This window comes from Zeus faber, assembly GCF_960531495.2.
Source record: "Zeus faber genome assembly, chromosome: 10".
In the NCBI taxonomy this organism is placed as follows: domain Eukaryota; kingdom Metazoa; phylum Chordata; class Actinopteri; order Zeiformes; family Zeidae; genus Zeus; species Zeus faber.
In genome coordinates, this window is record NC_137199.1 from 10,950,010 (window position 1) to 10,972,478 (window position 22,469).

Below are 22,469 nucleotides of genomic sequence, written 5' to 3' on the forward strand. Positions count from 1 at the left end.
ACATCCGTAGACATCTTAGCATTATCCAGACAGAACACGCAAGCCATTTAACAGTAGAAAAACATTTACCATTAATTTTACAAATAATAACAAAACGATCCACGTGTAATATAAACCAAAAGTTTATTTCTACCAATTTGCCCAAGACACTAGAGGAATGAGTTTCCAGTGAGAGAGGGAGTGCCCTCTTACATTAACAGGCTTGCGCTTGGTTGTATATCATAACACTAGTAAAGCCACTTAAAATTGCAGACATGATGGGGAAGAATCTCCTTAAAAGCCAAATAATGAAAAAGGGGAAAAGAAAGAAAATTACAAATGCTGGTTGTCTTAAGTCTACTTAGCCAACTGCAAACATTCACTTGACACGCTTACAATGAATCCTTTGATTAGTTTAATCCCTTATCTTGCCTCACCCCACATCTGAAGCCATGCAACTCGCATCCAACACTCAGCATGAGAAAAAAAACAAAAACAAGAAAAAAAACTAAAGGTCTAGAAACACAAAAAAGTAATTTTTTTTTTTTTTTTAATTCGAGCTTTAAAAGCTCTCGCTCCTGCTTGTTGGTAAATCCAGTAGACATGTAAAATACAACCATACAATACATTAGATTCAAAAAGGTACCAAAAAGTACAGTAAAAATAACACTTCCGTTTCTGGAAATGTAAATGGGCACAAAACAATATAAAATAAAAAGTGGAAAAGTGACATTTGCTTCCCCAGTTCCTCACTTGATCTGTACAAATGGAGTATGAGTCCAAATTTCTGCCAACTCCAAAGGAAAAGCCAGAGCCCATGTTCGCTGTGGTCAGACCATGGGTTCCTTTTCTTACTTTAGACCTTGAAAGAAAAACACTGTGCTTAACGTTACTCAGAATAACCAGATCACGCATGCAGTCAGACAATTGTATGAATGCTTCATAAGCCAGTTAATGGACACAGACACACCAAGGGGGGACACCACGACTAGCTGCCACACCTAGCACCCCACTGAAACGCCCTTATTCCTAGACTGTAAACCACCACCATCTCAACCCTTATTGATCCAGTAGTGTTTGTAGGGATGCATCTTAAATGGTTGGCACATGGAATGAATCCATCTTTAATGATTACAGACCCCGAGGCACAGCAACCCCCCCTTCCAACACAATGTTTGAATGGATTTAGACTGGATGGAGAAATTTTGAGTCAAAAAAGGCACTAATGGTCACAGCTAGGTTGTCATTACCGTAGATGATGCAAAAATGCATACCTGCACTACATGTGATCAGTATGGCTTGTAGCTACTCTGGTGGCCTCCACGTCTTGGAGTTTTCCCATAGCTTGTATTGCCCTGGTCTGGAGGACAAGAGAAAAAGGGACTGAGTTCTTTTGTACAAAGAGGAGGACCAAGAAAATGAGTTTCTCGCGTTTGCCTTTTTTCAGGGGGGCAGTTATCGCTTACTGTATTCATAGCCACCCCCATAGCCGTAATATCCAGCCGAGTAGTCATAGTTGCCGCCGTATCCGCCATATCCGCCGTAGCCTTGCTGCCCATAGCCACCATAGCCCTGGTTGTAGCCCTGGTTCCAGTAGTTGTTGTAGCCTTGGTTCCAATTCTGCCCCTGGCCTACGAGACACAAGACAAAACATAGGATGCTCTAGAACATGGCAACGAGGTCAACAACTGCATATGGATGTTAGTGGAACATGCTGACATTTACACCGGGAAACAAAACATCTGGCCACTCACCTCCACGGAGTCTGCCCCGTCCACCATATCCACGGCCACCATACTGCTGTTGCTGGTAAACTTCCTTGGGCTGTGCTATTTTAATCTCACACTGAAACAAGACAAATTTAGGTCGTAAAGCACCCTCTTATCCACGAGAACGACAGAAATATACAATGTGCACCGTCTCTTACCTTGCTTCCACTGACGTGATGGAATTTCTTTTCCATAACTTTCTTGACAGGTGCCTCATCCTTGTACGTGATGAATACAAATCCCCTCCTTTTTTCAGTCTTTGGATCTTGTGGCAGCTCAATTGTCTCAATCTAAAAATGTTAGAAGGTAGGCTTTAAGAAACAAGAGGTTGAGGAATCTTGTCTAAAGTGCAATAAGTGATATACACCATTTTACCTCTCCAAAGGTTCCAAAATACTCCTGAATGGCTTCCTTTTCTGTGTCCGGGTTCAGGCCACCCACAAATATTTTCTTAACCGGCTCCTTCTTCATGGCCATGGCTTTCTTGGGGTCAATCTGTCTGCCATCTAACCTGTGTTCCTTCTGTTCAAGGACCTGGGAAATGCATACAAGTCAGCTGGCCCTTCTCCACGTGCTTTGGGTGTAGGAGGACACACACGGGGTCTGCACTCACCTTGTCTACACTCACTGCCTCTTTAAAAAGAATGAAGCCAAAGCCTCTTGAGCGGCCTGTCTGCTGGTCCATTTTTATGGTGCAGTCTGTCACCTCACCAAACTTAGAGAAGTAATCTTTCAGATCCTTCTTACTCGTGTCCCAACTGAGGCCACCGACAAACATTTTCCTAACAAAAAGATAGAGGGTGTTAAACATAACAGAGAAATGTCCAAACATGTGCACAATCCACTCCGGGACACCACATGCTACCGGATTTAGACACATGGAAACTATACGGGGTGGGGATTGGTGGTATGGATCGGTCCACACTAAGGCCCATATACGTTTGTAAACTTATTTATTAAGGCGGGATTGGTCCAAATCCATTGCACGCACGTGTGATTTTGGCTGCTGTAGGCACCAGTCGTGTCGTAGCCCACTTGAACGCTTTTTGGGACAGTTAAAAATGGAGGGCGTGTAGTATATACGCTATTCCATCACTGCTAAAAACGAGCGTTTGGTTTCGTGAACATAAGAGCAATCTCTGAACCACGAACTAAACTACTCCAGCTCAACCGGCCGTAGCCCTAACTGCACCGATTTCACCTCTATTATAATAACTGAATTTTGGTGAAAATATATATATATTTTCCCCCCCTTTTCATCCCGACCCGATCGGTCCGCCCGGACCAAAGACGGCCCGCGGGTCGTATGTTTGTAGCCTGGTGAAAATACCCATCCCCCCCCTCTCCCGCTTTGCACATGGCGCCAACAAAGCCCGTCGGAACAAAGGATCGACGTAAACCTCCCCGGCTCCACCGCGTGCGGCTTTTAAACCACGTTTTAAAAAAATAAAAAGCGAGAGAAACCCAGACTCACCCGGCGTCTTCCTCGCCCTTGCTGGCGTTGATCTGACCGCCCTCCGAGGCTCCGTTCTGCGAGTCTCCCTCCGGTTCCTCCTCGATGGCTTCGGGCCCGGCGCCCTCCTCGCACTCGTTCACCGCTTCGGCGCCGTTGCCTCCCTCGACGTCGTGGCCGGCTCCGTTGTAATCCTCGTCGCCCTCATGGCCGTTCTCCGATGTCTCCATGAACTGCTGCTCGGTGTCGGACATTTTGTGTTCTGGTATGATCCCTTGACCTGAAACGACAACTCCTATTACAAAACTGTGGGCAATTACATAATGGAAGCCGCCGCGCACGCTTCGCCATTAATGCCCCGGCCACCCTCATCTTGGCCGGCTTTCCGTACATTGGAAGACGGAAGGGAAAGAAAAAAAAAGGGCAAAAACGGCCACAAATGAAGGCGGCTCGACGGACGACGCGAGCATTGCACGTTAAACACGGAATCCTTACGCGAATTCAACAATTAAACAACGACCCGATTAAAGCCGCTTCCGCGCACAAACCGGAGCCTGGTTCGTAGTTACGTAACGCGGAGGCCGCGCTCGCCGACGCAGGTTTTCCGCCTTTGTTTTTGTTTTTTTCGGACGAACGGACGCAATCGATCCCGAGGCGGCGCCCCGCGGACGCGGCGTCGAAGTACTTACTGCGTTCCTAACAAACAAAATACGCGTAATGGACGCCGGAAAAGAGCCGCTTACTGATCACACAATCGGAGAGCTCTCTTCAAGATGGATTCTCCCATTCGACGCCAACTCGTGGTTGGTTTTATAGAACCGGCAGGAAAAACGACATTTTAGGCAGGCGGCCCCCTCATTGGCCGGGCGGCGACGCCGCTCGCAGCGCCGACCAATCACACGCAACGCCCCTCCCCCTCGCAGAGCCTTCGGTTAAGCCCCCAATTTTGGGAACTCTCCGTACCTTTCCTGCGGGTTTTTTTTCTTTATTATTTTATTTTTATAATTATTATCAATACCGATCGTTGTTATGGGGGGGGGGGATTACGCCGCGTTGTCGACGTTTGAATTGAGAGGCGAGTCATCCGCGACGTGAAGGTATTGCGCGTAGAATGCGGCTGTTTTTTTTTGTTGTTGTTTTTTTTTATCGCGGAACGTTGAATTGACTTTTGACGACATTCGACTCGCGTTACACATCATACGTCCACGGATCCCTCGAGCCAGCCCCACGGATGGCTGAAGCTCCCGTCACCGCGACGCTCGGTGATCACCGGGAAGGTTGCGTTGGCTGGGGATAAAAAAAAAAAAAAAAAAAAACGAAAGTATGCAAATAAACACATTTTTAGAAAAATGTCAAGTTCGTTTATTTCATAAACTGCGGTAATAAAAAACCCCCAAAACAACAACAACGATTGTTTCGCAAACTTAATTGGAAAAAAAAATAAATGGGAGTATTTTTTTTTTTACCTCATATCGACATTAAGGACACAAAACAACCCGTTCGAGCAATCACCCTTACCCCCCCCCCCCCCCCCCCCCCCAAGTAAGAAACAATGACGTGCACCGTTTAAATACGCGGGCCGCCGAGTGACGCAGTGTTTATTTGTACTTTACTCCGTGCACGTTTCCCCGTGCGCGCTCTCGACGAAGGTACCTGCAGAGAATCCGACCGCGCGACAGCGACCCCGGCGGCCGCACACGCCGCGGTGACAAAAACCAGGCAAGAGAAACTGTTGACGTGTGTATTTATTGAATCGACTGCAGTCGTACAGCTTGGGAAACGTAGGCTTTTTTTTTTTTTCCTTCTTCTTCTTCTTCTGAAATGACATCCTCCACTTCATCAAGTCCTCAATTTGCTTTCGCTTCTCCCACGATGGAGGCGTCGTGCGTTTTGGGTTTGTTGGGATTGTTGTTCATCAGCCAGTCTGAAAGCCAAGTCTATTGAGGAAGGGAAATGACGACGACGACGACGACAACAACAACAACAACAACAACAACAACAACAATTACCGCCACACCATATGTTAGAATCTGTTATTTTGTTTATTGAAGCGATCCGAGCGGCGTGGTTCCACCTACGTAGGGGTTGCGGGGCTTCTGCTTGCAGAGCTCGGTGAGTCCACGGAGCAGGGTCGGGTTCACGTACTTGCTCAGGTACTCGCTCGCCGTCTCTCCCACCGGACTGCACTCGCAGACGGCTGGGGGGGAAAGGAGTGTGGGGGTCACCGAGGCGCAACGTGGTGGCGAGTCTTTACCTTTCTCCTTTCTATAAAGTCAGTGTCGCGTGCGATACTCAACAGTTTGGGAAGATGAACTTTATTTCTCTCTCGGCCGCCGGCAACGAATCGCTGCCGTGGAGAGCATTTTGCAGGGCGGACGTGCCGAATTTGGCTCTGAGGCTGTGGGAGTCGAAGAAAAATTGCACATTATAGGGTTTTCACGAGAGCACTAAAACACCTCTATCTGAATTGTAAGGACGTCATAATCTATTATTTATGAAAATGCACATTCTACTCGCATGGGGAATAACCTGCCTTTTCATGATCACACATGTAGACATTTCATTGTAGGCACATCACAGATTAAGGTGCTTTGGAATTGAAAACTTTGTTGTGCGAGTGTAACCGGGTGGCGCTCGAAACTTATCAAGTTAAGGGAGGATCCCCCCTTTGATTCACCCCACTGTGGTGTTATGGTCAGATCTGTCTGATTTTCAACTTTTTATTCACATAGATAAGGGTTAATTCTATAATACCACACAAAAATGATGTTGAAAACCTTTTCAGAAGGGTAAGCGTTTTCTTCCAATTTATAGGACGTACAGTATGTGTTGTTCCTGGTCAAATCTGGGCGGCCATGAAAACGAATACAAGCCAGATTCAAACCGAATACGACAAACGGCAACAACACATCGGAAGTCCATTCATTCCTATGGAGAGATGGATGCCGCGAGCTCGGATGCGCCGCGATGCTTAATTTCTATGTCCGACCGAGGCTCCGCAAGGTGTTCACGTTTTTTACCTCAAGTGGAAAGTCCGACTCTGCTACCGGAAATTACATCAATCAATTTTTTTAAATTGTGAGTGGGCTTAAAACGAAGTACATAAGTCACGCATGTAAAATAATGACGTTACTAACATTAACGTTGGATGTCACCATATTCCCGATCAATAAATCTCTTTATAAGTGAATTGTATGTATATTTTTTTGCACTTTGCACTTTGCAAACACCCCATAAAGGAAACTTCAAACTCTCATTCGCGGACATGGTAAATGTCCAGCTGAGCAAGCTACTCGCTGTTGTACTGGAAAACACAAGTTCTCCCATTTCTCCCGAATTTGTGACGCGAAACCCAGACGCAGTTAATCCGGCGGCCACTAGGGGGATGGTCTACGGCGTAAAACAAGTCTCAAAACCCGGGGGCGCACAGAACAGTATCCGCGAGCGGAAAACCATCCTCCGCAGGATCATCTCTGCTCCGGGCGCACAAATGTGTTCCCGCGAGCACGGGGCTACGACGACTGCGCGATCAACTCTCCCTTCACGCTCGCAACTGCTCAACACTCGCTCGCTCGTCAAGTTGACTCAGAGGCGGGGATTGGGCGGAATAGACAGTGTTTGATGTCTCCACTGTTTTGATTGGTCATATACTGTATGCCACTGCTGTCGACACAAGTTGCCTATGTTACATTTTGGTTATATGCGCGATTTACTTGTGTTAAGGGCATAGTAGAGGCGGCTATTCCTCACTTTACCTCTTTTGTTCTCCGACATCCTCTTCTTGATTAATTCTGCCGCGAAAAAAAGGGATCAGGACCAGGCCAGAGACTGGGTGTTGAAAGTGACCAATCAAAGGAGCCATAAAACACTGTCTATTCCGTCCCTGCCTCCAAAGTCTCAAAAGTCAACTTGACAAGCGTGGGAGTGTTGAGCAGTTGCAAGTGCTTGTCATTGCTTTGTACTCGTGGGACCGCATTTGTGCACCTGGAGCAGAAATGCGGCTGCGGAAGATGGTTTTCCACTCGCAGGGGGTGGCTCTCTGCGCGCGGGGAGATGGTTTTCGCTCGCAGAGGAATGTTTTCCACTCGCACAAGATGGTTTTCCGCTCGTAGAGGATGGTTTTCCGGTCGGGGAGGATGGTTTTCCGCTTGCGGAGGATGGTTTTCCGCTCGCAGAGGATGGTTTTCAGCTCGTCGAGGATGGGCTTCTGCTTGCGGAGGATGGTTTTCCACTCGCGGAAGACGGTTTTCCACTCGCGGAAGGTGGGTTTCCGCTCGTGGTGGATGGTTTTCCACTGGGCAGAGGGTGGTTTTCCACTCGCAGAGGATGATTTTCCGCTAGTCAAGGATGGTCTTCTGCTTGCGGAGGATCATTTCCAGCTCACGGGGGATGGTTTTCCGCTCCCAGAGGATGGTTTTCCGCTTGCAGAAGATGGTTTTCCACTCACAGGGGATGGTTTTCCGCTCGCAGAGGATGGTTTCCTCATCACGGGGGATGGTTTTTCACTTGCGGGGGAAGGTTTTCCGCTCGCGGGGATGGTTTAACGCTTGCAGGGGATGGTTTTCCGCTCGCAGAGGACAGTTTTCCGCTCACAGAGGATGGTTTTCCGCTCCCAGAAGATGGTTTTCCACTCGCAGGGGATGATTTTCTGCTCGCAGAGGATGGTTTTCCCATCACGGGGGATGGTTTTCCGCTCGCGGGGGAAGGTTTTCCGCTCGGGGGGATGGTTTAACGCTCGCACGGGATGGTTTTCCGCTCGCGGAGGACAGTTTTCCGCTTGCAGAGGATGGTTTTCCGCTTGCAGAAGATGGTTTTCCACTCGCAGGGGATGGTTTTCCGCACGCGGGGGAAGGTCTTCCGCTCGGGGGGATGATTTAACACCCGCACGGGATGGTTTTCCGCTCGCAGCGGACAGTTTTCCGCTTGCAGAAGATGGTTTTCCACTCGCAGGGGATGGTTTTTCGCTCGCAAAGGATGGTTTCCCCATCACAGGGGATGGTTTTCCGCTCGTGGGGGAAGGTTTTCCGCTCGTGGGGATGGTTTGACGCTCACAGGGGATGGTTTCCCGCTCACAGGGGTGGTTTCCCGTTCGCAGAAGATGGTTTTTCACTCGCAGAAGATGGTTTTTCACTCGCAGAAGATGGTTTTTCACTCGCAGGGGATGGTTTTCCGCTCACAGAGGATGGTTTTCCACTAACAGAGGACAATTTTCCGCTCTCACGGAATGGTTTTACGTTCGCGGAGGCTGGTTTTCCGCTCTCAGACACTGTTCTGTGCGCTCGCGGGTTGTGAGACTAAGTTAACGGCACAATGATGCAACTGTTGCAAGTGACTATGGGACTAGGTGTGAAGTACGCTTAACACAGACATAGTATGTGTATATATACAAATACAGCTAGCCGTATACAACCCTCCACATCCATCTCCCCACAGGCCACTTGACTCACCATTGTGGGTGAGACTCCCTGGCCTTGATGGGGTCGACAGGCCCGATCACGGAGTTCCAGTGTGCGATGGCATTCTCCCGGGCTAGGAGCAGGGCCATGATGGGACCAGAGCTCATGAAGGCGGTCAGCGTAGGGAAGAAGAGTTTCCCATATTGCTCCGCGTAGAAATCACTGCACTGCTCGGGGCTCAGCTGCAATTTCCGCTTCTGCCCAGAAGGTAGTTTGTGGGGACATAAATTACAAATGAATTGAAGCCAACAAATAATTTTCATGCTTATAAAATGAATGATATCTATGCATATCCACAGTATAATAAAGTGATATGTTCCTGTCCAGTACAATGTTAAAGCCACGTAGTTTAATGAAAATCCTCAAGGTATCACAGCTTTTTTATTTTATTTTTTTAAATGTTGGACAAGGTATGTATAAAGCACATAACTGACTCAGAAATATGACTTTTGACGGCTAAATACCAACCTGCAAAATGGTAAACCCAGATGTCAGGATGACAGCCTCGATCTCTTCTGCGTCATCGATGGCATCTGGTTTCATCAGAGCCAGAGTCCTCTCCACATAAATAGGAGGATGGACCATCGTCCGTTGTATCCTACACACCAACTCCACTAATATAATGTAGTACTTTAATTGATTGGGGAGACGACGTTCTATAAAAATTCAAAGTGCCATAAATATCGTCAAAGTACGAGCTCTGCGATGGTGCATTGTTTTGTGTTGCTAGGTTACGACGCTCAACCCTACGGCGAACACAGAAGGTCAAAACGCGCTTGGGGTAAATTAGGCGCAGTTTGTATCTGACGCCAGTTTGACGCTCAGCTTTATAAGAGGAGTTGCTACGTCACAATATCTTATTACGCGGGGGGGGGGGGGGGGGATTCCCCCAATATACTGTATACGTAGTTATGTTTGCCATAATACTATGTATCCAGAGTAAATGTGCAGTACTGCAAACTAACATAATAACTAACAAACATTGTCCCCCCCCCCCAATATTACTTTGTTGTACCTGACACTCAGGTAAAGCCCTTCCTTCACTACTACACCTGGGCAACTACTGCCATGGCAAATTGTCAACGGGAGATCAAATACACAAATCTTTTCAAGTCTTAACTCGAGCTACTTCTAGTTTGAGGCATTAAGTTTTAGCACTTGATTGGTCAAAAAAAGTATCAAGGCCAAATTCGGGAAAATAGTAAAACATTTGATGATCACAGCCTCATTTCTCCTAATATAAATGGGAGGAACCTCAGTCTTCAGATTACATTGACCACATACATCACCATTTTAAGATAAGTGGTAGAAGCTTTTGCTATATATGAAAGAGTATTCTGCAAAGTTCTATGGGCAGGTTGAGGATGTTGTTAAGCTAGTCAAACACTTCCCTGCTTAAATCCAGCATGTTGAATACTTGCCTTGTCGGGGGGGGAGAATAACCTGCCCTTCCTGGAGCAGGGTTACTACACAGGCCGAACCCATTACAGCAGTGGGTGACACCGGTTAAGGGGATGTGAGCTGAGCCATTGAAGCAGGACAACATTGGAAGTATAGGGCATTCTGGCCTCATGCAGAAATAAATGCTGATGTTAACAGCAGAACAATTATGTCACTGGACCAGGAATAAAAACTGGTACAGTATAGTTTATCATGCTTTGACATCTTCAATATAGCTGCAGTGTGTAAGCGGAGACGTACAAGATTTTAGAATGGGAAATAACTGAACCAAGACCTAAAGTTAAATACTTCTTTATAGTAATACGGAACCAACTTGGCAAAAAAAAAAAAAAAAAAAAAAAGGCAGTTTATGTGTAAGAATACAAACAAACATAAAATCATAAACAACCCCCCCCCACAAGCATTGTCAACTCCACAGCACAATTTCTTTTTAAAATTGTCTTTTTATTCAATCAGTCTTTTGAGAAAAGTTCTTATCGGGTTCCAATGGTGACCTGCCACACTCTGATCAGGTTGTCAGTGTAGCCGGCAAACAGAGTCTGGAGAACAGGAATACACACATGAATTAACAATTTCGTCCCAACACATAAAAGCTTTTCTAAACTTCTTTGTTAGTATCCCCTCATATTTGCAGGACTATCACCAGTGGACATCAGAATTTTAAGTGATTGGGTATAATCAACGGGGATAAGAAATAAGAGTAAAAATTTAGCGTTGATGTGGTTGTGTACCTGTCCATCAGCAGACCAGGCCAGGGAAGTACACTGTGGTGGCTCAGCCTTGCTGTTGGTGCTGATCACTTCTTGTCTCAGCTCATCCACGATGATCTTTCCTTCAAGATCCTACAACCAAAAGGTGGAAACGGTTTAGTCGGGCAAAATGAAACCAAGTGAACGGAATGCCATAAAATTCGTTTAGAGCTCAGAAACAGCCTCTGTTATCATCATAAGAAGGCAGCTGGCAAACAAAGTCACATCAAAGCCCATACAAAGAAATTTTTATGCGCATATTTTTTGTCCTAAGCTAAAAGAGCGACAAGATGAATATACTGTTCCCTACCCAGATCTTGATGCTCGGGCCAGTAGCGGCACACAGCCAATACCGGTTGGGGCTGAAGCAAAGAGCATTGATGTTGTCACCGCTGTCCAGGGTGTACAGGTGCTTGCCTTCATTCAGGTCCCACAGCATTGCCTGGCCATCCTGGATGAGAGCAAAACACTTGTTTGGTCTGCAAACAAGACAACTTTTGATCCTCTGATTTCTGTTCTGCAGAGTTGTTCATATAAACAATTAAAAAAAAACACTGGCCCATTGCAGATCAAGTTCAGAAACAGCCTCTTTATCATCATTACAAGACAGATGCATTTAAAGTTTCCATCACAACTTAAACCTGCACAAGTAACTGGCTTGACTCTGCTCTAGAATATTTTAGAGATCATTCAGAACCGCGCTGGGGCAACTGATCATACCTTTCCACCAGAGGCGCACAGAGAGCCATCAGGGGAGACTGTCACTGTGTTCAGGAAGCCAGTGTGGCCAATGTGGTTGGTCTTCAGCTTGCAGTTAGCCAGGTTCCACACCTAGTTGTAAAGAATAATCAAATGTTAATAGTGCCCCATAGGCAATGGTTAAAACTAAAATTTTAGTACAAAAATCACTCGAGAACAAAAAAAATCTCAGGTACTACATGCCATATTGTTAAAAGCATCAAGCAAAAGTCAACATGTGCAGTTTTCTACGCAATGGGAATCAATTGGAGAGAGTCAACACCATACTTAAATAGTAAATCAATCACCAGGATTTGGAAGAACAAATAAAACAAACCTTGACCATCTTATCCCAGCCACAAGAAACAATGATGGGGTTGCTGCTGTTCGGGGAGAAGCGGACACATGACACCCACTCAGTGTGGCTCTCTTCCTGAAAAGGGCAATTGGGTTAAAAGTCTGAAAACTGATATAAACAAGTCTTAAACATTCACCCTTAAAAAAAAAAAACCAAACCACCAGTTAATAAAATTTATAATTAAGTTCCCAGGCTTAGCCGGTAACTCACCTGAATGGTGTACTTGCAGACACCCAGAGTGTTCCACAGCTTGATGGACTTGTCTCGGGAACCAGACACAATCTGGCGGTTATCGGCAGAGAAGGCCACGCTAAGCACATCTTTGGTGTGGCCAACAAAGCGGCGGGTGGTGATCCCACTGGAGAAGCGACACATGTTAAAAAAACCCCAAAACAAAACACGGTACACCCAGAGACAGCCCGCGTCCTTTGGCACCACGACAAATCACCGCTGTTACCAAGTGATGACTTATGAATGCACAACATTGAGGATTGCTTATTGACGGCCCAAGCTGGGCCACCTTCCCCAGGTGACGCTTACGTGGTGAGGTCCCACAGTCGTAGGGTATGGTCCCAGGAGCCGGAGAGCGCAAATTGCCCATCTGAGGAGATGACAACGTCACTCACGAAGTGAGAGTGGCCCTTCAGCGCACGCTGGGGCATGCCATAGTTGGTCTCATCGCGGGTCAGCTTCCACATGATGATGGACTTGTCTGTCAAGGAGACAAGGAAGCAAGTACAGGCTCAATACGAAGGTTCAGCAGTAGAACGAGAGAGATGTTGACTTTGTTCGAGGCCGCACTTCCCGGAGGACGTCGTCTTACGGGCAGTAGCCGGTGGTTAACCAAGTCCGGCCACACACGGCTCGGACCCACTGCTGAGCGATCCGGAACACGACACGCCCGGGCATGAGAAACCAGCGATTAAACGACCGCGAGCAGCGATGGAGCGTTTCAACGCACATTGTTGGCATGCAGCGGCGTCCGGCGCTGCTGCTTGCTAACGCTAGCGGCGGCTCTGTGCGGGGCTCGGAACGCGGTTGAGGGCGGCAGGACTGACAATCACACCGGTTAAAACGCCCGCGCCGGTGGTTTGCGGCTGTATTTATCCTTTCGCGTGCATCATTCGCCGACGGGGCCAACATGCGCCCACACCCGGCGGCGCGGCGACGCGAGCGGGCGAACGTTAGCCATGTTGGCCGGGGGTGGCTCACCTCGGGACGCGGACAGAATCATGTCGGGAAACTGAGGCGTCGTGGCGATTTGGGTGACCCAGCCGGAATGGCCCTTCAGGGTCCCCCTTACTGTCATCTGCTCGGTCATCTTGGCGACGTTCGATGGCGCCCTTCGCAAGGATGGATATAGATTTCGTCAAAGTCCAAGTTGCCCTAGATCCTCATCGCATCTGGGCACGGAGGAAAAGGAAGTACGCCACCGGATGCAATACCTTTGAGCCGGCCGAGCCGGCCGCAAAGCATGCTGGGAGGGGCTCTTTCCGTAATAAGAAACACAATAAACGTATTAATACTGTAATTATAACCATAAAAAAAATGGTACTAAATAATATAAAACATTATAATGTTGATTTATTCCATGGATCTATCTATCTTTTTGAGGGGGTTATTCTACATTGCCATTTTTTTCAATGTTTATTGCACATTGCCAATTATTTTCTATTTTTATTCTATTAGTTTATTATTCCATATAGTTTTTTTTTCTATGATCTATCTATCTATCTATCTATCTATCTATCTATCTATCTATCTATCTATCTATCTATCTATCTATCTATCTATCTATCTATCTATCTATCTATCCATCTATCTATCTATCTATATTTATTTTATGTTTAATTTAATGCAGATAGCCTTTATGTTTAGTTTTGAGCTATGGACAATATAAAATAATGATGATAATAATAATAATTATTATTATTATTATGATTATTTTTGTTATTATTATTATGATGTTGATGATGATGATGATGATGATGCTGATGCTGATAATAATCACAATAATAATCATAATAATCATAATAATAATAATAATTATAATAATAAATATAGCTGCAGGCAGCAATACACGGTGTCCGGTGTCCATCTGCTCCCGGGCTTATTCCAACTAGCCCACTCTCTTCAATAAACTGTCTGAAACCCCGTCGGCTGTGTCTCTGTGCCAGAGGTCCCTGAAAACGTCACTTGGGTGGCGTGTGGTAGGCGGACCTCGCCCTTGCGCAGGGTGTGGGTGGGCATGGGGGTCCTGCCGGCTCGCCTGCGGGGCGGATGGGTCGGGCGGGGTGTTGGTCTGTCGGCGTGGGGCCTGGCTCCGGGCCTGTGGGTGCGGGGTCTCCTCGTGCTCCCTGAGACTGGGTAATGCTCCTCGGGGCCGGGCGTGAGGTTTGCTCCGTGGGCTTCTGGCTTCTCTGGGGGCTGCTGGACGGGGTGCTCGGGGCTTTCCTGCAGCCGCGGGGTGTCTATGCAGCTGCGGAGCTCGGAGGGGCTTCAGGGCCCTTTCAGCTGCTTGGAGGCGCCACGACATAAAACCGACCTTATACACCAGAACCAGTTTGGATAAGTCCTGAACACTCACCAGTGGACACCTTACACACACACACACACACACACACACACACACACACACACACACACACACACACACACACACACACCACCAACACCTGCTTTGAACGCACTCCAGCACCCTCCTGGTTGCATCCCTCTCCATTCCTCCCTCATCGACTGCCATAACTATGACAGGAAGAGGCCACACGCCCAATTGTTGTTCCAGTTTTCCTGGACCTGATAAATTCTGTTTTTCAATACATGTGCTCGTCTGATGTTTATGTTTTTCCGTGTACATGTTGTTTGGTTCTATGTTTAACTGTCTCACCCGTGGTGATCCTCTCCCTCTTGGAGTAGTAATTGCAGTGGTACCTTGATTTACGATTTACGAGCACTAACAGACGAGTTTTCCGAGTTATGAGCCGTCGTTCCGTCGATTTTTTCTATTGATTTGCGAGCAAAAATGTGAGTTGCGAGGAGCGAGCTTCAGGTACACCGCTGCTAGTTGGCGTGGCGAGCGAATCCGGCCAGCGTCCCGCGTCTCACTCCTTCACTTCACGTCATCTCTTTTGTGTTTTGTGCTCGCGATTTGTGCGTTTTGTGCTGTTATTTCGCCCCCAAAAAAACCCGCTGTAACCACGGGTCCTAAGAAAGTAAGCGCTGAGAAGAAGAAGAAGTGGATGATGTCGATTGACTTAAAGCATGAAATCATGGAAAAACATGAGCGAGGTGTGCGTGTGATGGAATTGGCAAATTCTTTTAAGTTAAGTGAAAGTGAAGTGAATTTTTCATTTTTTTGTAGCAATTAAGTTCAGCAATTAAGTATAGCAACAACCGAAAGCGACCGAAAAAGCCCGAAACTAACTCTTCCAACCTCCTCCGCCTATCTCCTCCACCCTCCACCTCTGCCAGCATCTTCCGTTAGTCCAAGTCGTCTGATCTCCAAGGTAAATACACTTTATAAAACCAGTTTATTTCTTTACATTCTCTTTTATTATGTTTTATTATGCGCCTTTTATACAATATTTGTGATTTATAAATACATTTTTCTTATTTAAAAACACGTAACAAAAAAAATTGGGGTGGCTTTTGGTGGGCTGGAATGGATTAATGGCATTTCAATTAATTTCAATGGGGAAAATGTAATTGCTATACAAGCAGATTGAATTACGAGCTCTGTCACGGAACGAATCAAACTCGTAAGTCAAAGTACCACTGTAGTTGTTTATAGAGCCAAACATGGTAAAATAGTTCTCCAAAGAGGGGGACTGGTGATAGCTCTGTGTAACAAATAACTGCTCTTGTCATCCTCCAGGTCGTCTACAGGACAGAGTTATTGCAGCAGTTTTTGATGATTTAAGAATGAATAAAGAGTTGCATTGCAGGTTGAGAAGTTGAACTCCACTTGCAGACTAATTCTGTTCTAGATGCAATAGCATACAAATACTCTGCGTTGTATGCTCAACATGCTGACAGCACTGGTTAAATTTGTTTTTAATAAATATATTATTATTATTATTATTATTATTATTATTATTATTATTATTATTATTATTATTATTATTATTACTATTATTATTATTATTATTATTATTATTATTATTAATAATAATAATAATAATAATAATAATAATGAAATGAATTGTGTGTAGTGGGCTACACCAAAAACACAAAAATAATGAAAGTATTTCAAAACACATACACAATAAATTCATGTTCATTATATAATGCCAAATTAATGTTAAAGCTCCATAAATGTTGTCTTCATTACAATATAGATAAGTTATCTATTAAACTGAATTTTCCAATTGTAGATTATTAACAGAAAAAATACAACAAACTACTAATTAAAACTAACATTGACTTATTATATTTATAAAATAAAATGTATTTTTTAGAATTGTTATCTAGAGTATTTACAACACTTGTTATTGTTATTGTTCCAGATGCCGAAAAATAGCCGAAAGTCGGTGTTGGCGTATTTGAGAATACATAACAAGTGGTATAAGGATGTAGAATTTAACAATGACTGGAATAATCATCTTTCCAAAAAAAGATCCAAAAACAACAAACAACAATAATGAATCTATGTGCATTGATAAGATTGAAAATGCAGATTTAAGTTCAGAAGATGAAAATATTGATGAAACATGAAGTGATAAACAACAACATGAAATGTTAATGGACATGTTTCCAACCAGTTGATATTGTACAGGAAGTATTAGAGCAGCACTCTGATGACATGTTGTCTGTAGCACCAGCAGAAGGGAACAACCCTGCACCGTTATTGGAGATGAAACCAATGAAGGAAAATGTTTCCCGGCTCTTTTCCCAAACAACAATGAGAACGTTTCATACGTGTTGTCGTCCAAGTTCGATTCACACCGATCTACATTTGTATCAAGAAATATTGATAAAACTTTACAAACTCACTGAAAATTGAAGAACATTGGCGTAACATTGAGAACACAGTCACTTTGTGACATTCAGGAACCAGTGCTTTATAAATCCACGGTTCGTCTCTGAGTGGTCGTAAGAATCGAAAAAATTTCTAACTTGTGCTACATTGCACAGAATCCAGAGAACTGTAATACGTATCTAACACAAATAAACTGGACACTGTGTATTGCTGCCTGTAGCTATATTTGCTTATTGTTATTGTTTCCAGAAATTATAATTCAGGAAGATTGTATACAATGATATATCTGGAATGTCTGTAAATTCTGACAGTGACGTTATCTGTCTTTTATTTTGTACACCTTACTTGCGTGTCAGTTGTTCTTAGAAGTGTATATATTTATGATGTATGATACGGTGTGCTTTGTGTAATCCAATTATTTTCTGGTAATACTTTAACTATATTTCTTTTTCAAACATAATAAAGGTAAACAATTCGAAAATAATTCCTGTCACTTTGTAACTTTGTATGGTTAAGAGTTTGTATCTTATATTCCTGTCGTTAAAGTCCAATCACGACTATATCTGTCACGTGATCTGCGTACTCTGTCAACTTGCGCACGTGCGCAAAGATTTCTTCGTTGCAGCGTACATCTGTGGGCGGCGTCATCTTGGTGAGGTTGCGATTGTTGATCACACATTTCCTCCACAATACTGAACTGCTGATCTGGATGAAACTCCAACGACACCATGTTGGAACTGCCCCGAAGACAAATCTTATTCAGATTTTCTGTGGGTTTCTCAGATCCATGACATCCATAAAGTTCTGATGTCAGTAAGATTTGCACGGGCCGCCATCTTGGTGAGGTCCCGATTGTTGACAAATCCCTGGACTGCAACGCTATCACCTGATCTGCGCGCCCGTTATTTGCGCATACGTACGTGCACGTTGCAGCTATGAGAGAAAATACAGTTTGGGACGGGATCCCTAATAACTACATTTCATATAACACACAGTAAAAAAATCATTGTGTGGGGATCTAAAAGTCATGTTATGCTGATCTTCTCAATAAGATTTGGTCTATGTGGTTGTACAGTATACGTGTATGCAACATGGAGCTTCCGTTAAAAGACCAGGGCAATCCATGTATGTTTTACACTTTTTTGGCCTTACTGTCCAATTAATGTGAAATCAGCAGCACTGAGCATCCAAAACAGATAACTACACAAGTATATAGTATAGAATTGTGTTGTGAAATATTTCAATTTAAATTTTTTTCTTATTTAATACTGCATTTGTTATTCAATACACAAACAAGGTTGCTTTTGTGGGAGGATTTATTTCCGTCTTACATTTTTAGTTGACCAGAATTCGTTATGCAAAGTTAGATGATTAATTACAAAAATAGCTTAATTCTTTTACAACCAAATAAACATACTCACATAGTCCAAATAATAGTGATATACTTGTGTAAAAAAAAAAAAAAAAAAAAAAAAAGCTATTAGATATTGCATTCCCTACTGAAAGCATTCATTTAGCCAGACTGATAGAATCCGCAAAAGAAATAAACAATGAACTAAATAACAGATAACTATCAGATTCCAACCAAAGAAGTTATAATCACTGTGTAATTCAATCAGTTTCCAGTCTTCATCCTCTACTGTTATTCAACGATTCTCCCATCTAGCGACATTCCACAGTCTCATTAAGCCATTCTTGCTATCTAGAAAAAAATATTCTCAAAGGCCAGATTTTTTCAACATTGGTCGTTCGAGTTATATATACTTCAGGGCATTGTGTTTTTGTGTGGAAATACTGTACGTGTTAAGCCTACGTCACACCTAACATGACAAACGACAAGAACAAACAGGAAGTCCATTCATTCCTACGGAGAAGCTCCGGGATGCGGGATTTCCAACTCATGCGACAAGTTTCGGTCCGACGGTACGACTGGAAGTAAGGTCGGTCTGTTTTTTTTTTCATTAGAACTGGACTTAAAACTAAGGGAATAAGTCACGGATTTAAAAAAATGAAGTTTCTATAACGTCAATTTCAACGTTGGATGTTACCATGTTCACGATCAATAAGTCTGTTTTTATATCAGTGAATTGTGGGGTTTTTTTTGCAAACACTATATGAAGGGAATTTTTTAATTCTGATTCAAGGAACAGGGTAAGGCTGTTTGCAAGCGCCCCCATTTTCCCTGGCATGCTATGGCATAGGAAACTCAGACGCAGTTTCATCCGATGGCCACGAGGAGGAGGACCCGGCTGTCGCATTGAGTGTGGAGCTGGCTTTAGGGAGTTATTGATATCAACATGGGAAACGGGTTGTATTTGCTTGTTGACTGTGTCTTCACGCCTCATAAAACAGGAGCATTAAAGCCAGGATTTATAGAAGGGGGGGGTCGACAATCAGGCAAACCCATAATACCATGATACCATTTAGAGTGCAGCACTCGTGAAGATGGTGGAAAGCTGATTCGCATGCAATTAAAGTCTTCATTGCCTGTACGCAATTGAACGTCACACAAAGAATTTTGATGTACATTTAGTTAATCAACTACATGAACTATCAGTGGTTATTTTAATTTAGAAGTGTTATCAAAAACAAAGGCACAAATGGGAGACACACGAAAAAAAAATAAAGCTTTCGATTGGATTAATATTACTTTTTCCGGCATCCACCGAGGAGTCATCCATGGTGTTTAGAGTTCAATAAGCAAAACGGCCCGAAATGTTAAAGGGCCTCGACAGATCAACAACTAATGGAAGAAGTTGACTGTTTTTCTTGTCAATTGGGTACATCGTGATGAAAATGTAAACTTCCAGGATCCTTTGGAGCGTGGAATAAGGCTGCGGACCTCGATTAAAGCAACAGCAACAAAAAATATATAGAAAAAGCCACAAAAGCTGAAGACCGACGCGCTGGAGGTGACGTGAAGAGCGTTTGACTCGCTAATGAGAAACAGTCATTTCTGCAGTGCAGTCGGCAATTTCCAGCTTGTACGAAATTCTCCAGTAAGTAAACGATCACAATTGGCGTCTTTGTTTGCGATGATTACGAGCACGGAATCAAAAACGTTTCTGCGGTCACGGAACGCGACGTAGAAAAAAACAATTCTAGCTTCGACTTCCGAGAAAGCAGTGTTTCCCAAAATGATTCCTCGATTTAAGTATAAAGAAAGAAAAAGAAATGAAACAAGAGATTTAAAAAAACTCACCTTGTTTGTAAGTTCATACGCACAGGCTGAAACGTTTAAACACTATGTGGTACGTGAATTAAGCAAGATGCAATTCTTTACAATTCTTTTTGTTATAATGTCCCAGAAAGTGTGTGTGAAAGAGAGACTGTGTGTGTCTGTGTGTCTGTGTGTCTGTGCGTGTGTGTGTGCGTGTGTGGATGTGTGTGAGACAGTGTGTGGGTGTTTGTGTGTGTGTGTGAGAGAGAGATTGTGTGTGTGTGTGTGTGTGTGTGTGTGTGCGTGCGTGTGTGTGTTCGAGAGAGACTGTGTGCGTGTGTGTGTGTGTGTGAGAGAGACTGTATGCGTGTGTGTGTGTGAGTGTGTGTGCGACAATGCATTGTGTAGTAAAAATGTATTGCTTCAGAAATAAGTATTTCAGCACCAAGAAATCATTACAAAATACACACACCAGTTATCAACCAAGATATCAACAAAACGTTCGCAATAGAAACAACTCAAATGTGTTGCTGTAATTGAAAAAAAACCAAAAACAAAATATGGCGACAAAAATACACACTACATTCTACATCTGATTACTGTATGTACTAATCCAATCGATAAACAATCAAAGAAATTACATTTTTAAGTCAGCAGCAAGAACTCATATTGTTTTTCTCTTCGGAAGACCTGGTAATAGTAACTGATGACACGTTTTCACCTATTAAGAGACCCATCCATCTTAATGCATGAGGTACACATGATTGACAATCTGTTGTAATTATTAAAAAACAAAACAAAAAATAAACACACTTATTATTAGTGTAGACCTGTCGAGATCTGCCAAAATACTGCATCGTTCTAAAAATACTGTAAATGGTTCCTTCGGTACTGGCTTTCGATTGAAAAGAAGGAAAAAAAAAACATGTCGTATGCATATATTATACAAACACATCCATGCACGGGAATGCAAAATGTAACTTGAGTAGAGCTATGAGAATAAAGCTAAAACAAAAAAATAAAAATAAAATAAAATAAATGAGAAAACGATACAAAAAAAACCAAAAAAAAAAACATGACACACAAGTCAGAGCCGCAACGATGCGCTGGCTGCGAAAAAAAACAACGCGGTTGCTCAAAATGTCAAGAATGTTAGAGATTGTTCTACGTCAATGAAAGTTCAACTACGGTAGCTTAAAGTTTGTAAAAGGAGAGAGAGAGAGAGAGAGACTCCACGTGATCCAGGCTGTCGGCACGGTACAAAACAACACACGCATTGATAACCCAAGCCCCCCCCCAAAAAAAAAGCATACTTAAGTGTGTTACCTGAAAGTATACTTTTTCACTTTTTTTTTATGTATTCACAATGAATGTGCCCAATTGAAAATGAATTGAAACCACTTACGGTGTATTTAGTGTGTTGCGATATGTAATAAAACAATCATATTTTTAGTGTATTTCTTAACCATAATAGCACGTTTTTAACAAGTATACCAAAGTAAAGCTTAGGCGAACGTTTCAATATGCTCTTTAGTGTACTTACACCACACTCACAGCATATCGATGACTCGCATGCTAAAGCTAGACTTTAAACTCGTACACAAAAGTAAATAGGAAGAACCAGAATGGGTAGAAATATACTTCCAACACAATTTATATACCAAAAATATACTTTTGGCATGGAAAAAAATATATAGACCTTTTTTTTTTTTTGTCTCGCTTGGGAAGGCACTGGGCGGGTGCGAGTGCAAACCAACGTAGTGGCACGACGTGATCAACAGAGCTCTGTGGCGGATCCTTCCCTATGTGCCAGTGACCTCCATGACCCACAACAAACAGTTGATTGACGATCAAACTACTACGCAAAATCTAACGGAGTCTTTTTTTTTTTGCCACCCCCCCTTTCGAGGGGGGGTCTGGAAACGCATGCACTCTCGGTCGCCATCCGTCGCGGCGGGTCTGAGTCGCGGAAGGGGGGGGGGTCTGGCCGAGGCCCCCCCGCGGCGGGCCCCTCGCCCCGCCCCGCCGCGCCGCACGCCGAAAGGGAAGTCCTTTCCCGCGCCTCCTCTCCGCGCGTCCCTCCACGCGTCCCCCCTCTGTCCCGGCCGCCCCCTCCCGCCTCCGCTCAGGGCTGAGACAGGCGCTTGCGCTTGAGCTTCTGCCTCGCCATCTCCTCCTTGCGTGGGAAAAAAAAGGGCGAGAGAGAGAGAGAGACAGAGAGGGAGAGGGAGAGAGGGCGAGAGAGAGGGGGGGTGGGTGGTGGTGGGGGGGGGGGGGTGAGAGAGCACTGACCCACACTCCTCCTCTGCCGAGGGGGCTCTGTCCGTCCGCACGCACGTTCCACTCCCATGCAGAAACCCGGGGTCGA

At 44.3% G+C, this 22,469-nt stretch overlaps 4 protein-coding genes across 4 annotated transcripts in view; all 4 read right to left on the reverse strand.

Moving 5' to 3' along the window:
• Positions 1-106: 106 nt before the first annotated feature.
• Positions 107-4,041, reverse strand: hnrnpaba (heterogeneous nuclear ribonucleoprotein A/Ba). The gene is made up of 9 exons (XM_080007751.1): positions 3,945-4,041; positions 3,223-3,481; positions 2,362-2,530; positions 2,124-2,282; positions 1,907-2,038; positions 1,734-1,824; positions 1,446-1,610; positions 1,254-1,339; positions 107-841 (listed from the first exon to the last, which is right to left on the reverse strand). The coding sequence occupies exons 2-8, from the start codon at positions 3,453-3,455 to the stop codon at positions 1,269-1,271; spliced, it is 1,020 nt and encodes a 339-aa protein (XP_079863877.1). The 5' UTR covers positions 3,456-3,481; positions 3,945-4,041; the 3' UTR covers positions 107-841; positions 1,254-1,268.
• A 1,007-nt stretch (positions 4,042-5,048) lies between these two features.
• On the reverse strand, positions 5,049-9,242 carry nme5 (NME/NM23 family member 5; the record flags this gene model as incomplete). The annotated part of the gene is made up of 5 exons (XM_080008126.1): positions 5,049-5,138; positions 5,280-5,398; positions 5,499-5,599; positions 8,649-8,854; positions 9,126-9,242. The coding sequence occupies 5 exons, from the start codon at positions 9,240-9,242 to the stop codon at positions 5,049-5,051; spliced, it is 633 nt and encodes a 210-aa protein (XP_079864252.1).
• A 1,151-nt stretch (positions 9,243-10,393) lies between these two features.
• rack1 (receptor for activated C kinase 1) lies at positions 10,394-13,378 on the reverse strand. Its single transcript, XM_080007756.1, has 8 exons — positions 13,176-13,378; positions 12,504-12,675; positions 12,174-12,321; positions 11,943-12,038; positions 11,588-11,698; positions 11,178-11,318; positions 10,850-10,960; positions 10,394-10,657 (listed from the first exon to the last, which is right to left on the reverse strand). Exons 1-8 carry the CDS (start codon positions 13,282-13,284, stop codon positions 10,592-10,594), a joined length of 954 nt encoding a protein of 317 aa, XP_079863882.1. The 5' UTR covers positions 13,285-13,378; the 3' UTR covers positions 10,394-10,591.
• Positions 13,379-22,206: 8,828 nt separating this feature from the next.
• Positions 22,207-22,469, reverse strand: part of LOC307235606 (uncharacterized protein) — a 117,016-nt gene continuing 116,753 nt past the window's right edge. The window contains exon 32 of the mRNA XM_080007745.1: positions 22,207-22,277. Coding sequence (XP_079863871.1) covers positions 22,227-22,277 — 51 coding nt within the window. The 3' untranslated portion in view covers positions 22,207-22,226. The remainder of the gene's footprint in view (positions 22,278-22,469) is intronic.